Raw genomic sequence first — 14,129 nt, 5'->3', positions numbered from 1 at the left:
AACCTTATCATAACATGTAATGTTTTTAAATAAATAATTCAATTATATTTCATAGCTTTGCTATATAAACAAAAGCGCAAATCTGCATATAAAGGGCATGATAATATTCCATGTTTTTTGTCTTCTATGTTATCATTACAAACATAAAGCTTTCGTCTACATTTTTATTTCCATACCGCCCTGTTTCAACTCTCAACGGAGCTACTCCACATTTAAATTTAGCAAAAGCACTTCTATATCTATACGATAAATTATTAGATAAATATAATTCCCTTCCATAACTGTCTTTAAACAATTTATTTATAAGTCTGCAATTTTTTACCAATATCTTGTGTCAATATTCCAAATAAAAATTCTTCTATTTGTGTAATATTTTGTTTAAATACAATACATTATTTAAATCAGTATACAAATCTTAATTACATTCTTTAAACTTAGACATTATCATAAAACATCAATTTCTTCTACTGTAAACCATTTAAATATTCTATAATTTAATCTATCTGTGCTCATGTTACATTTAGCCCAGTGTCTAAAAACACAAGTCCACAGCTTAACACTTGGAGGTCTCCAGCTCATATCACCTTGAATTGCATTGTTCGGGGTATATTTAACCACACCCATAAAAGACCTGATAGCTCTGTTCTGGACAGCATTAATACATGAAAACTCTCTGGTGCCCCAAATGGCTGCACCATAACTTATTACTGGCCAGGGTATCACATAGTTTAGTAAATGTACTGAACTGGAAACCTCCATGGGCCTTACTCTTTACAATAGTTTAGCTTAATGCCCTGTTAGCTGACTTGGCTACAGCTTTAGCCATTATACCTTAATTTGAAAATTCATCTAATAGTAAACCCAGATATTGATAGCTTTGTTTAATACATATCTGCTTATCATTCAATAAAAACAATGTTGTTGTCTGCTTTTCAGAAGGATTTCTGAAATGTACAAATTTAGTTTTCTCGTGATTAACATTTAATAACTTATTTTACACCATATATATTTTAAAACATCTAAGAGTAATTGCAAATCGCTTTCATTCTCTGCAAACAGTACAATGTCTTCTGCATATAACAAAATGTCAACTTTTTCACCATTAATATTAATACCGATATCTAATGCTTTAATATCTATAACTAAGCTATTTATAAAAATATTGAACAAAATCGGCGACAAAACACAGCCTTGTTTTAGGCCTGAATTTACACAAAACCATTCAGTCATATGCCCATTTAATTTAATAGCATATTCAACTTGAGAATAAATAGCTTTAATAACACACAATTTTTTTTTACTTATACCAAGATCATTAAACAATAAATTTCTATTAACCATGTCATATGCCTTTATAAACACTATACAAACACTGCAAACATAGATAATTTTCGTAATTTTCTGGTTTCAATAATAGATGTAAGCGTACTCAAATGATCAATAGTACTTCTACCACAACGAAAACTGTTTTGGTCATCGTGAACAAGATACAAGCCTATTACTCAAAATGCTACAAAATAATTTATAACTACAATGAAATGCCCCAATATGACAAAGTGTCCCTAGTGTCTGCTGTAGAACATTTAGGTATAGGTGTTATTATCCCTTTACTCCACATGGATGGGATTTTACTAAATTTGAAACACTTATTAAATAAATTATGTAATAGTATACCATGTCTATACAATTCTACAATGTTATATAGGTATCAAATCAATACCTGGCACTTTTCCTTTTTTTGCTTTAATATAAACATTTATAACTTCATCAATACTAATTTCAGTTTACAATTTTAGGTGAAATGTTACCCCATTAAATAAGAAAATTTCATTCCAATTTAACTATCAATACTTTATTAATTAGTCCATTGTTGCTGATAACTATAAAATGTAATCAGCTGATTATTGTTTTCTGTAGTATGGCGTTCATTATCACTGAACTAGTATATATTTGTTTAGGGGCCAGCTGAAGGACGCCTCCAGGTGCGGGAACTTCTCGCTACATTGAAGACCTGTTGGTGACCTTCTGCTGTTGTTTTTTTATTTGGTCAGGTTGTTGTCTCTTTGACACATTCCCCATTTCCATTCTCAATTTTATGATTATTGTTTTCTGTCAAAATCATAACAGGTGACGAGTTCAAGGTGAAATTCCAGTCCTTCATAAAATGACAAAATCAAAAGCCCAAACACATTAAACCAATATATGAAAACACATAACTAAACTCGTCCAGTGTCAATTTTAAATGTCACACAAATTGGATCATGATCAAGGATAACTGGATAATGCTCCTTTGAAACCTCTTGGAAAAGTTCTTTTATCTTTTTAAAGACATCCACAGCTTGTATTTCACTAACATTGATTGTTGAAGAGACAATAATATGGTCGTAGATGTTAGCACGATTTCCAGTTGGTGCATATGGAATTAGACTTAAATCACGGTTAGCATGGCTAGATGGTTCAAAAAGCTTCCATAACAATAAATCATTTTCATAATTTGGGTCTCCTTTTGAAATAAGATCTTGAAGAATGTCATCATCTAATTCTACATTAAAATCCCCACCTAGAATAAGTGACAAACTAGGATTATCTTCAAGATAGTTGCAGAGTAGTTTCAAAAAGTCTTTCAGAATATCTAGCTTCTTGTCTTTAGTTTTTCCTGTGTAACGCCCATGATAAGTTACACAGAGAAAATTGCCATCAGTTCCGTTTGACTTTAATATCAAAGCATGGAATCTTGCTTTTAACTCGCTTTCTCTAGATATGATGTTTTTGTGTACTAGCTCATCATACATTTTTTCTAGATCAGCCTTGGGTTTTTCTATCGTCCAGTCTACAACATTGAAAAGTATTCCTGTTTCCTCATTATAAACATAGTGATATTGAGTACCTCCATCCTTACATTCTCTGCAGACCTTTTCATAGAATACCTTATTTCCTTCCTGAGCAAGAATCAAGTCCGGTTTATAGGATGTTATGATTTTAACAGCTACATCTCTTTGTTTTTCACCTGGTTTTAAATCTAATCCTACAGGTTTATGGTTGTTTCCACTAACATTCATTACTAAAGTCTTCATTTTTACTTCTTTTTGTCAGGTGATGTTTTATCTGAAATTGAATAAAAAATTAGGTAAAATTATTGGATCACTAAAGCATCTGTTTAAGATTCACCTTGTCTGTTGGTCCTTCTTGTAAAATTTATCAGAACTCATTCCTTAGAAACCATTCACAAACTTGATGCAATAATTTCTATTAAAGAATTCGTCTTAGTCGGGAAAAATAATAGTACATTGTATGTCCGTCTTTTAACAGTACCGAATGAGATCGTTATGGCAAACTTCTGAAATTGACGCGAAAAAGAAACAAGCACATATATAATCTGGTTGGTCAAACACTCTGCATCTTTCATTTCTTTTTTTATTTTCAATAATTCTGCTTCTGTGGGACAGAGGACAAAAAACAGACTTTCAATACAAAAGCGACGTGAAAGGTTATTTCAAACAATTTTCCATCCCGACGGATGTTGTTTCTGAAGGTTTATATAGTGCGGCAACACCATAAAGATCTGAAACTGATAAATGCTTATATATTAATCTCTAGTATTACCGGACAGCAAAGTAGGTGAATATAGTTGTTACTCTTGGAAATTTAAATGTGGGTTTCAAACGTCCAATTTGCGATTTCTTTTTTCAAATAGTGCACCAGCAAGGAAAGTTTGTACTATGACGTCAGATGCAATGTTCTGAAGAAAGACAACTCTTTTCTTCAAAACGAACGAGAGAAAATCATGAAAATTACTTATAACTTTTTTGAAAGGACTGTGACATACACTTTTTTTTGCTTTATTTTGAAGAGTACATATGGCACTTTCCTTCTTTAATTTTTTATGACGAAATCACTGGTAGATATTTTTTAAAACTGGAAACATTTTTCAGTTTTACGTTTCATTTTTGGCGGGAATGAAATAAATCATATTTTTAAAGATCAACTCAATATGAGCCTTAAACTCTTGAACCTGTATTTGAAAGATACAAATCTACTGTTTAACGTGAAACAAGAATTATGTGTGTAGGTTTGATATAAAGCATTTTTTGAGTTTAGATAACAAGCAAATATTATGTTAATATTCGGGAAAACAGGAAACTGAGGTTGCTATAGTGACAAAACTAAGTCGGTGACCCCCAATTTTTTTCCATCATATTTTGTTCCTCAAATCATGAAATACCTTCACACAAAATTTTAAGGAAAAATCACTGGTAGAAATGAATAGGCTGTTTGGTCTTTAAGCAAAGGGAGACTTAAATAAATGAATTTAAGGACTCTATTAAATTTAATTTTGAATACCTGAAAGATAATAAAATAAAAATGTTTAGGTTGCCTGAAATTAATGCAATATATTTTGCCAAATGAGGTGCTGCTTTTTCAGTGGGAAATTTTACAAAACAAGTTGTGTTTATATTGCAATGAAATAGATAATGATAAAAAAAATTCATAACATGTTCATATTATAAAGCATTCTGGAAAGATCTGGAAATCGATGAAAGTTTTACTTAAAAAAGTTTTCATAGATGAACATGTAATAAGTCTTCATTCGTTGGCTAAAGGATACAAAATTCATGACAAGGCATATTATGCTTTAGAATTATATTATGCTTATATCATCTGCTTAGCTTAATTTTCTTTTCAGTCTATAAAACTCATTATGTTTCTAATAAAAAAAAAAAAAAGCAGTAGACACTTAAAGAATTTTTGAATATGAGGTAGAATATAAAGAATAACCAATATAGAGTTCAGCAGTTTGTTAACAAAGGTGTTGAATATTTTGAAGAATAATAATGATTAATGAAGTCATTTTATAGTTAACTTAAGCTACATGTACAATGTAGTAATTAAAACCAGATAATATCTAGATTATGTGTGATTGTATGTGATTTTTTGTTTCTTCATTATAAATGTACTATGCAAGTAATTGTCTGTGAGTGCTATGCCTATGGTATGAGTATGTGTGAAAGTTATGGAAAGAAATTTGTTAGTAAAATGTATCATGTAACACTGAACAAGTATGACTGTATGTGCACTAATTTGTTAGGGCCCTGCCTTTAGGTGGGTCGCTCTATAGTGATCAGTCTGTCCGTCCGTCCATAACACTTTAACTTTGTGTCCGCTCCATATCCAGAGAACCATTATGATTTCATACTTTATACTTTTCATGTTTATTAACCACCACCAGAGGGCGTGTCATGATGTATGTACAACTTCCTAGGTCAAAGGTCAAGGTCAAAAAAACTTTGGTTTCATTTGACAACCCTGTGTCCTGTGGTGAAGATCGTGTCCGCTCCATATCTAGATAACTGTTATGATTTTATACTTATTACTTAAGATACCTATTAACCAACACCAGAGGGGGTGTCATGATGTATGTACAACTTCCTAGGTCAAAGGTCCAGGTCAGAAACTTTGGTTTAAGTTGACAACCCTGTGTCCTGTGGTGAAGATCGTGTCCGCTCCATATCTAGATAACCGTTATGATTTTATTCTTAATACTTAAGATATTTATTAACCAACACCAGAGGGTGTGTCATGATGTATGTACAACTTCCAAGGTCAAAGGTCAAGGTCAAAAACTTTGGTTTCAGTTGACAACCCCGTGTCCTGTGGTGAAGATCCTGTCCGCTCCATATCCAGATAACCGTTATGATTTTATACTTAATACTTAACATGTTTAATAACCAGATTTCAAAGTTTATACATCCATTTTAACCACCACCAGAGGGCGTGTCATGTTGTATGTACAACTTCCTAGGTCAAAGGTCACTGGACGTTAAGCAACCAACAATCAATCAATCAATCCTAGGTCAAAGGTCAAGGTAAAAAAAACTTTGGTTTCAGTTGATAACCCTGTGTCCTGTGGTGAAGATCGTGTCCACTCTATATCTTGAGATCTGTTATGATTTCAAATATTATACTTGACATCCATTTTAACCAACACCAGAGGGTGTGTCATGATGTATGTACAACTTCCTAGGTCAAAGGTCTGTCCGTCTGTTGGTCTGTCCATCGCTAACAAATTTGATCCACACTATATTTTGAGAGGACAGCTGTTATTATTTCATGCTTTATACCTGACAAACATTTTCAACTTAAAATATATATTAACCAACACCAGAGAATGTGTCATAATGTATGCATCCTAGGTAAAAGGTCAGTCTGTCGGTCTGTCGGTCTGTCCATCCGTTCGTTGTTCTTAACAAATTGTGTCCGCTCTACCGTTTATATTTCATACTTTATACTTGGTGGGTCATAATATATTGAAGGCATAATTCTAAAAATATGTGACAAATATCAATTGGGCAGCACCTTTAAACATATTGTTCAAACATAAATCTATATATCCAGAAGTCACCTTAGAGTAGTCAATAATGAGTTCACATCATGCAGTCATATCACTATTATACTATGAAAATAAGTTGAGAATATTTATCAGTTTTAACTTAAAATCTTAGAATAAAATCACACATGAGACTTTGTAAAAACTTCAAATAATGCTTCATATCAGATTATCCATACAACTTATTTACTCCACGTTATTGACAGCGGGGCCCACAGAGATGGCTGACCCATCTCAATGGTATCTAGTTTGTACAATAATTATTACTATGAATGTTAATTAATGTGGGTAATTCAGATATATTAGTATATGTCAGAGGTGTGAGTGTGTGTGTGTGTGTTTGACAATATATAGTTACTTAGACACTTGTTCGCTATATTTTTGTACATTGTTTACAAATTTCGGCAGAAAAAGGTCATGACACGGTACTTATCTGGGTCAAATCAATAGCAAATTTAATTAAGATTGAAAGTGCAATTATGAAAATTATATTTACACTCCAACTTACCTTTTCGCAATATTATTCCAAGCTTTCAAACCCACATCGAAATTAATAATCCAAATTCTCGAAACACTTCAAAATATATTGTCCAGACACGAGGAACAAAAAAGTTGTGTAAGGTCACTTGACTGCAGTTTAGTTTCTCATTAGATAATAAAAGAACCCTAAAAGTCATTCTGGATGAATGATCAATTTCCGTATTTATTATGTAGCTATTTTTTATGAATATGTATCTGAAAATACTTTTTGTGAAGTAGCAAAGACTATTTGTAACAACTGTAGTAATATTTTAATGTGTTAAATAAACCAATGTAATTTATTAGTTAATTATACCCCAGCTTTAAAAAAGGGGGGTATACTGTTTTAACTCTGTCTGTCCTTTCATCAGTCCGTCCGTCCCATGAATATTTTTGGTCACATTTTTCTCAGTAACTGCAATACAAGGATTTCTGAAATTTGGTTTCAGGGTTTATCTAAGTCAGCTATACCGTGTGATGCATTTTCAGATTGATCACTTGACAACTTCCTGTTTACTGAACACTTGTCTGATTTTACACATGATAGCCAAGTTGAAAATTTTCGTCACATTTTTCTCAGGAACTACAATACAAGGATTTCTGAAATTTGGTTTCAGGATTTATATAAGTCAGCTATACTGTGTGATGAGTTTTCAGATTCATCACTCGACAACTTCCTGTTTACCGAACACTTGCATATTTTTACACTATTAATATTATCCACTTGCGGCGGGGGTATCATCAGTGAGCAGTAGCTCGCAGCTTCACTTGTTTTACTGAATATTATCCCTGGGTATTCAGTGGTAATTTAACAGGGAAACTTGATGAAATGCTGTACACCAATTTTAATTGTTAAACAACAATATGTGCAATAAAGAATCAATTATAGTGAGAAAAAAATTAAAAAAAGTATTTTTGTGATTTTACTTTATGTAAAGAAAACATTTTTACTTACAGTTAAATGTTTCTCCGTTGTTCAACAATGATAAAATTTCTTTCTTTCCTTTTCCAACTTTTTTACATTTGAATATACATATTAAAGACAAATGATTAATAGATAATATTATTATTATTTTAAAATAATATTGATCATGTCCATGAGGATCGGCTGATAACAATACTTCCTTGTTTGAACAACCAATAGTGTCATATTTGAACTTTACCTTGACTTTTGTCATATCAACCACTTCTTTTACTTTTATCATAACTTTAGATTAAGAAAAAAGTATTTTTCCAGCTTTTATTCGTAGCTCACCTGAACTGTCTTTGTAGGGGTAAACTATATTAGAAAACTGTATGAAGCAAAAATTATCAGCTACACAGTGACAAGATCTACAATAATACCAAAAATTCTAATCCAATTGAAGGACTCAGCATTAGGCCAAAATAAATAATAGGTTTGTTTGCCCAAACGCTACCTACCCAGAAAAAAGCTGCCTACTCAAATTCTTTTATTGTCCTGATTTGAAAAAGTTTTTTTTACTGTCGGACATGATCTGTAAATATGTAAACATGGCTGAAATTGTTATTTTTTTCCTTTTATCTCTTGATTTGTATGTCATGCAGCAACATATATATTAATTTTCAATGAAAATAAAAAATAAAAAAAATGGATGACTGATGCTGTTTACAAATAATATCAAAATTTTAGATACAAGTGTTTATTTTTTGCAAAACCTACCCTGTTTCAATTTACCTTTAGAAACTTGATTATTTATTATAATTATTATTATTTTTTTATTTCAGATGAAGAATTTCACACTAAAACAAAGTTGGAAGAAAGTTTATGCCAAGGATGCCGATGAGAAAATCAGTACACTGAGGACTTACCACATGAATGATGAAGAAGAGACTGAGGTCGAAAAAGATGACATCGTGGAGGGTAAGTTTATTATCTAGGGGTTTGAGGCTAGTATGAATATTTTGTCAAAAATGATCCACTATATCCCTTCTTTTCTATTTCAAAGTTTGGACAATCAATTTCAAAATCTTATGCATTCTGAGTATATAAATATTTTCATATGTGTAAACCAAAACATTGGGATTGGCTTATAACATGCTAAATAGTGGATTTCAACCAATGACGTGACATTTTCTTTTTGGTATAGAAAAAATTAAATTACCCACAAGTCCTTAGATTCTGAAACAGTGTATTGCTGTTGATGGCTGATCCATAATACATATTAAATTTTACAAATGAACGATTAATTGAGATACACTTGAACGTGACGTTATCAATACAAAAATTAATAATGGACAAAGTTAGGAAAGAGGAATTTGGTGCTGATGGCAATTCTTAATTATAGTTTTATTAAGATTTATTTTTCACAGACTTAGCAAAATCTTGGCCCTCCTGGTACGACAATAATTTTACAACCCCAAGAAAAACAAACATGTTTCATGAGCTGGTTACTTGTTAAATTAATCTATTTTTAGCTCACCTGTTCGGGACAAGTGAGCTTATGCCATCACTTGGCGTCCGTCGTCGTCCGTCGTCTGTCGTCTGTCGTCCGTCGTCTGTCGTCGTAAACTATTTCAAGAATCTTCTCCTCTGAAACTACTGGGCCAAATACTTTCAAACTTTAACTGAATGTTCCTTAGGGTATCTGATTTATAAATTGTATCCGAAGTTTTGATCTATCACCAAATGGTCGCCATTGCTAAAAATAGAACATAGGGGTCAAATGCAGTTTTTGGCTTATAACTCAAAAACCAAAGCATTTAGAGCAAATCTGACATGGGGTAATATTGTTTATCAGGTCAAGATCTATCTGCCCTGAAATTTTCAGATGAATCAGACAACCCGTTGTTGGGTTGCTGCCCCTGAATTGGTAATTTTAAGGAAATTTTGCTGTTTTTGGTTTATTATCTTGAATATTATTATAGAAAGAGATAAACTGTAAACAGGAATAATGTTCAGCAAAGTAAGATTTACAAATAAGTCAACATGACGGAAATGGTCAGTTGACCCCTTTAGGAGTTATTGCCCTTTATAGTCAATTTTTAACCATTTTTCGTAAATCTTAGTAATCTTTTACAAAAATCTTCTCCTCTGAAACTACTGGGCAAAATACTTTCAAACTTTAACTGAATGTTCCTTAGGGTATCTAGTTTGTAAATTGTATCCGAAGTTATGATCTATCAACAAACATGGTCGCCATTGCTAAAAATAGAACATAGGGGTCAAATGCAGTTTTTGGCTTATAACTCAAAAACCAAAGCATTTAGAGCAAATCTGACCTGGGCTTAAATTATATATCAGGTCAAGATCTACAATGTATCTGCCCTGAAATTTTCAGATGAATCAGACAACCTGTTGTTGGGTTGCTGCCCCTGAATTGATAATTTTAAGGAAATTTTGCTGTTTTTGTTTATTATCTTGAATATAATTATAGATAGAAATAAACTGTAAACAGCAATGATGTTCAGCAAAGTAAGATCTTCAATTAAGTCAATTTGACCAAAATTGTCAATTGACCCCTTAAGGAGTTATTGCCCTTTAAGGACTTTTTTCGCAATTTGTTCATCATGTTGACTTACTTTAAAAAATCTTCTCCTTTGAAACTGCTGTATCAATTTCAGCCAAACTTAGGCTAAATGAGTATTTAGTATAAATTTTATATTTTATTTCCTTGTATGTCAAGAAACATAGCTACTATGGCTAAAATAGAACATAGGAGAAAATGATTATTTTTTTTGGCTTTTGAAGAAAATAGGACGATCCAAAAAACATTTAAATAAATTGAAAAGCCAAAATAATCATTGATGAGAGATTTAACCAAAAGAATTAAGGTGAGCGATTCAGGCTCTTGAGAGCCTCTTGTTTTTATAGCAAAAATACATAGAAAGCCTGCAGTATCTTATTTCATGAATCCAGTAATTCTTTACTTGGCTACTATACTGAAATTGTTGAATGTTTATACAATTTCAGGTCACAAATATGGAAACACTTTGGTCCCAATGTCAGCCGACGACAAAGAAAACATGAAATACAGGGCAGAGAAATGCTTTAAGATACTGGGATTCACCAAGGGTGACAAGGTATAAATAAACACCATGAATTATAGGGCAGAAATGTTTTAACATACTGGGATTTACAAAAGGTAACACGGTATAAATAAACACCACAATTACAGCTAATTTCCTAAAGCATGTAAAACAAGACTTTAGTTAGCTTGCTTGCTTTGATTTTAAATTGTTCAATCATTAGGATAACACCCAATTGAATTAAAATATTATATATACAGGTTAAACTATGTCTATATTAATTGTTTAAAGATGTCAATCTTATTTTCAAAGTTTGTATAAACAATTATACAAACAAAGTAAGCAAGCCAACCAAAGTTTTGCTTTACATGCATTAGGAAATTAGCTGTAACAGAGCAGAGAAATGTTTTAAGATACTGGGTTTCACCAGGGTTGACAAGGTGTAAATAAACACCACGATAAACATGGTATAAAGATGTTTAAAGCTACTAGGTTTTATCAAGTATGATTAGATATAAATATCTTATAAAAGTTAAATACAGGGCAGAACAAATATTTTGTTCTACCAAATAAAGGCAACAGGAGTATACCGCTGTTTGAAAGTCATAAATCGATTGAGAGAAAACAAATCTGCACTGCAAGCTTATCAAAGGCTTATACAATATGAACACTTTTAATTTTAACCTGCACACAAGTGCAGAATAATAATTTACAATATTAGAATTTATAAAATCTTCTAGTTATTTAAACACATTAAATTTGAGTCTTAAAATCATTAAAAATATGGGTCTGTTGGTGAATGATTTGATTCTCTGTTCTGAGTGGGGTATTAAGCATTACAATAATATTGACCATCCATCGTTCTATTTGTCTGGCTTTCCTTCCTTCTGTCTTTTTATCAGTGAGTCTCAAGTTTGTGAGTATGCTATCACATGCTTTCCGTTAGAGTTAACTGGGAGTTTTTCCAGAAATGAATGTACTGGTTTGCTTCTTCCATACATTATATTGCTAATATTCCGATATGATTTGAGATCTTTAAGATAAAAATGCTTTTCAAGCCCATCTTCCCTTCTTAAGGGCATACGATACAGTTTTGAATCTGTATTTACAAGTTGATGAAAATTTGCATATAGGCTATTTTTTACCTGATTAAATCAAATATGTAATAAAAAATATACCTTCATGTGCTATTTTTTGAGTAAAATGAGTTTGAAATTTTGTATATTTGCTCAAAATTCAGATTAATGGCCGAAATTTTTTTTTCAAAAGAAAGACATGACTTTTTTGTTATTAAAGATAAACACAAATTGTTTTTGTTAAATAATCGGTAATTTCTGCATTTTATAAGTATCTTAAAAATTATGCATTTTTTCATTCAGAAATATCTCATATTTATCAAATGTTCATGAATTGAGGAAAAAACGTCATTTTTTACTACATGTTTATCGAAATTTAAAAAAATCCTCTATTTACAGTTTTATAAAATTTGGGTCACATAATATCCCTGCCAAATGAAACAAAATGTCGTTTTGAAAAATAGGGGTGCATGCTCTCGTTTTCAAATGAAATCAGTTTGAATGATAAAAATCAGTCGAAAAATGCATCTTTTCCCAGTATGTCACAGTTTGACGTCGCGAAAATAACATATTACGTTAGCAACGTCATTACCTTCTCTGTAACTGTATTGTATGCCCTTAAACGTATAATTTTGAAATAGTACTTGCTGTTTATACAATTTGTTCTATCAAATCCTGGCATTCTCTATTCAATTCATCATAAATACCAGACTTGAAATATAGTACGCCAGATCTCCATTTTGACTTAACTTCGCTTAAACTTCACTATTGAAAACTGTGGATTCATTATTATACATTGAACATCAATTTTCGTAGATAAATGTGAACAACAAATTTCAATGTTCAACAAAATACTATTTATCCAAACCATGAAATCAAATATCCAGGAAAATGCACGTTTTCCTCTATGGATGAAAAATTGATACCCACAATAAAAATGAATCCACAGAATCATCGAAAATTGTTCATCAAAACTCTTGTGCAAACCAAATGAAAATTAAGAAGGCACATTTGCAGTTACCAGGAACATTAAACATATTAACCTTACTTTTATTTACTATACGTTTGTAGATTAGCTAAATTGTATGCTAATAATTTGATATCTTTGATTTACAGATAAAGAGACACCATTACCTAGGAGATGGGTCATCCTATGTGGTTCCTGAAAAAGATGATGAGGTAAAAAATATCTTTTGAAATGGAAACTGTTATCACTAAATTGCATTACAATTTGTTCTTGATAAGGATGTTTAAAAAGATGAACAGAAGGAAGACAAACACCAGCCTTGAATCGAAGACTTACTGGTTAAGAGCAAGATGGTTTTCAGCCCCATAGCCAGGAATTTCTAAGGGGGGTTGATTTAACAAATACAATTCAAACATTATGTAGACTTTAACAGTGCTTATTGTTTTTCACAGGGTAGTTTGTATGAACATCTTGAACTCACCTAGCTTTGAGTGTGGTTTTGTTATGTCATTGAAACGGTTTACAATTCAGAAATATTAAATCCAGAAATGTAAAACATCAAATGAGTTTTATTTAACCTGGCCAACTTTTTTGCCGCCATCTGGTATTCATTCTTCCTGTTAGAACTACAATAGGACGTTCAACAATAAGCATTACCCATAACATAAAGTAAGCTATAAATGGCCCTCACATGACAAATGTCAAACAATTCAAATCAAGAACCAAAAAATCAGCAAGCTTATTTATGTACAAAACAAATCTATAACATATATTGACAGATACCAACCATGTACACTCTTGAAAAACATGCTCCTTTTCTTTGTCTTTTCAGTCTGCAGCCATTGCTTTATCAGCTCTGATAAATGCTCTATATGAAACAAATATGGTGGCCATTGTGAGGAAAGTCTACAGCGCTGCCTCAGGACCCAAACTAGGATGTCTGATTCCTCATATAAAAACGGAGTATGAAGTAAGTATTTTAGGTTGGTTTTTTTTCTAAAAAAAAGAAGGTATAAATTCCCAAAGAAGTAATAAAAAACATGATTTGAAGAAAAACTGAGAATACCATAGCCGGAGAAAAATGATGAAAAAGCAAACAACAAAAAACATTTTTATACTCAGAATACTAAATATTGAGCAACATTAAACCAGAGTCAGTTATTTGTCACAAGCCATATTTGCAGGGCAAATAACA

At 31.7% G+C, this 14,129-nt stretch overlaps 2 protein-coding genes across 2 annotated transcripts in view; one reads left to right on the top strand and one right to left on the bottom strand.

The window, feature by feature from the left end:
- LOC134701017 (X-ray repair cross-complementing protein 5-like) overlaps window positions 1-14,129 on the top strand; it is a 76,331-nt gene that overhangs the window by 21,899 nt on the left and 40,303 nt on the right. Inside the window, exons 8-11 of the mRNA XM_063562164.1 lie at window positions 8,651-8,786; window positions 10,836-10,945; window positions 13,084-13,146; window positions 13,767-13,904. Coding sequence (XP_063418234.1) covers window positions 8,651-8,786; window positions 10,836-10,945; window positions 13,084-13,146; window positions 13,767-13,904 — 447 coding nt within the window. The remainder of the gene's footprint in view (window positions 1-8,650; window positions 8,787-10,835; window positions 10,946-13,083; window positions 13,147-13,766; window positions 13,905-14,129) is intronic.
- On the bottom strand, window positions 1,841-4,632 carry LOC134701018 (uncharacterized). Its single transcript, XM_063562165.1, has 2 exons — window positions 4,548-4,632; window positions 1,841-3,105 (listed from the first exon to the last, which is right to left on the bottom strand). Exon 2 carries the CDS (start codon window positions 3,072-3,074, stop codon window positions 2,217-2,219), a length of 858 nt encoding a protein of 285 aa, XP_063418235.1. The 5' UTR covers window positions 3,075-3,105; window positions 4,548-4,632; the 3' UTR covers window positions 1,841-2,216.

Source organism: Mytilus trossulus, unplaced genomic scaffold, assembly GCF_036588685.1.
Source record: "Mytilus trossulus isolate FHL-02 unplaced genomic scaffold, PNRI_Mtr1.1.1.hap1 h1tg000210l__unscaffolded, whole genome shotgun sequence".
NCBI classification, from domain to species: Eukaryota; Metazoa; Mollusca; class Bivalvia; order Mytilida; family Mytilidae; genus Mytilus; species Mytilus trossulus.
Note: the sequence above shows the minus strand (reverse complement) of the source record. Positions and strands in the feature narration are given on the sequence as shown.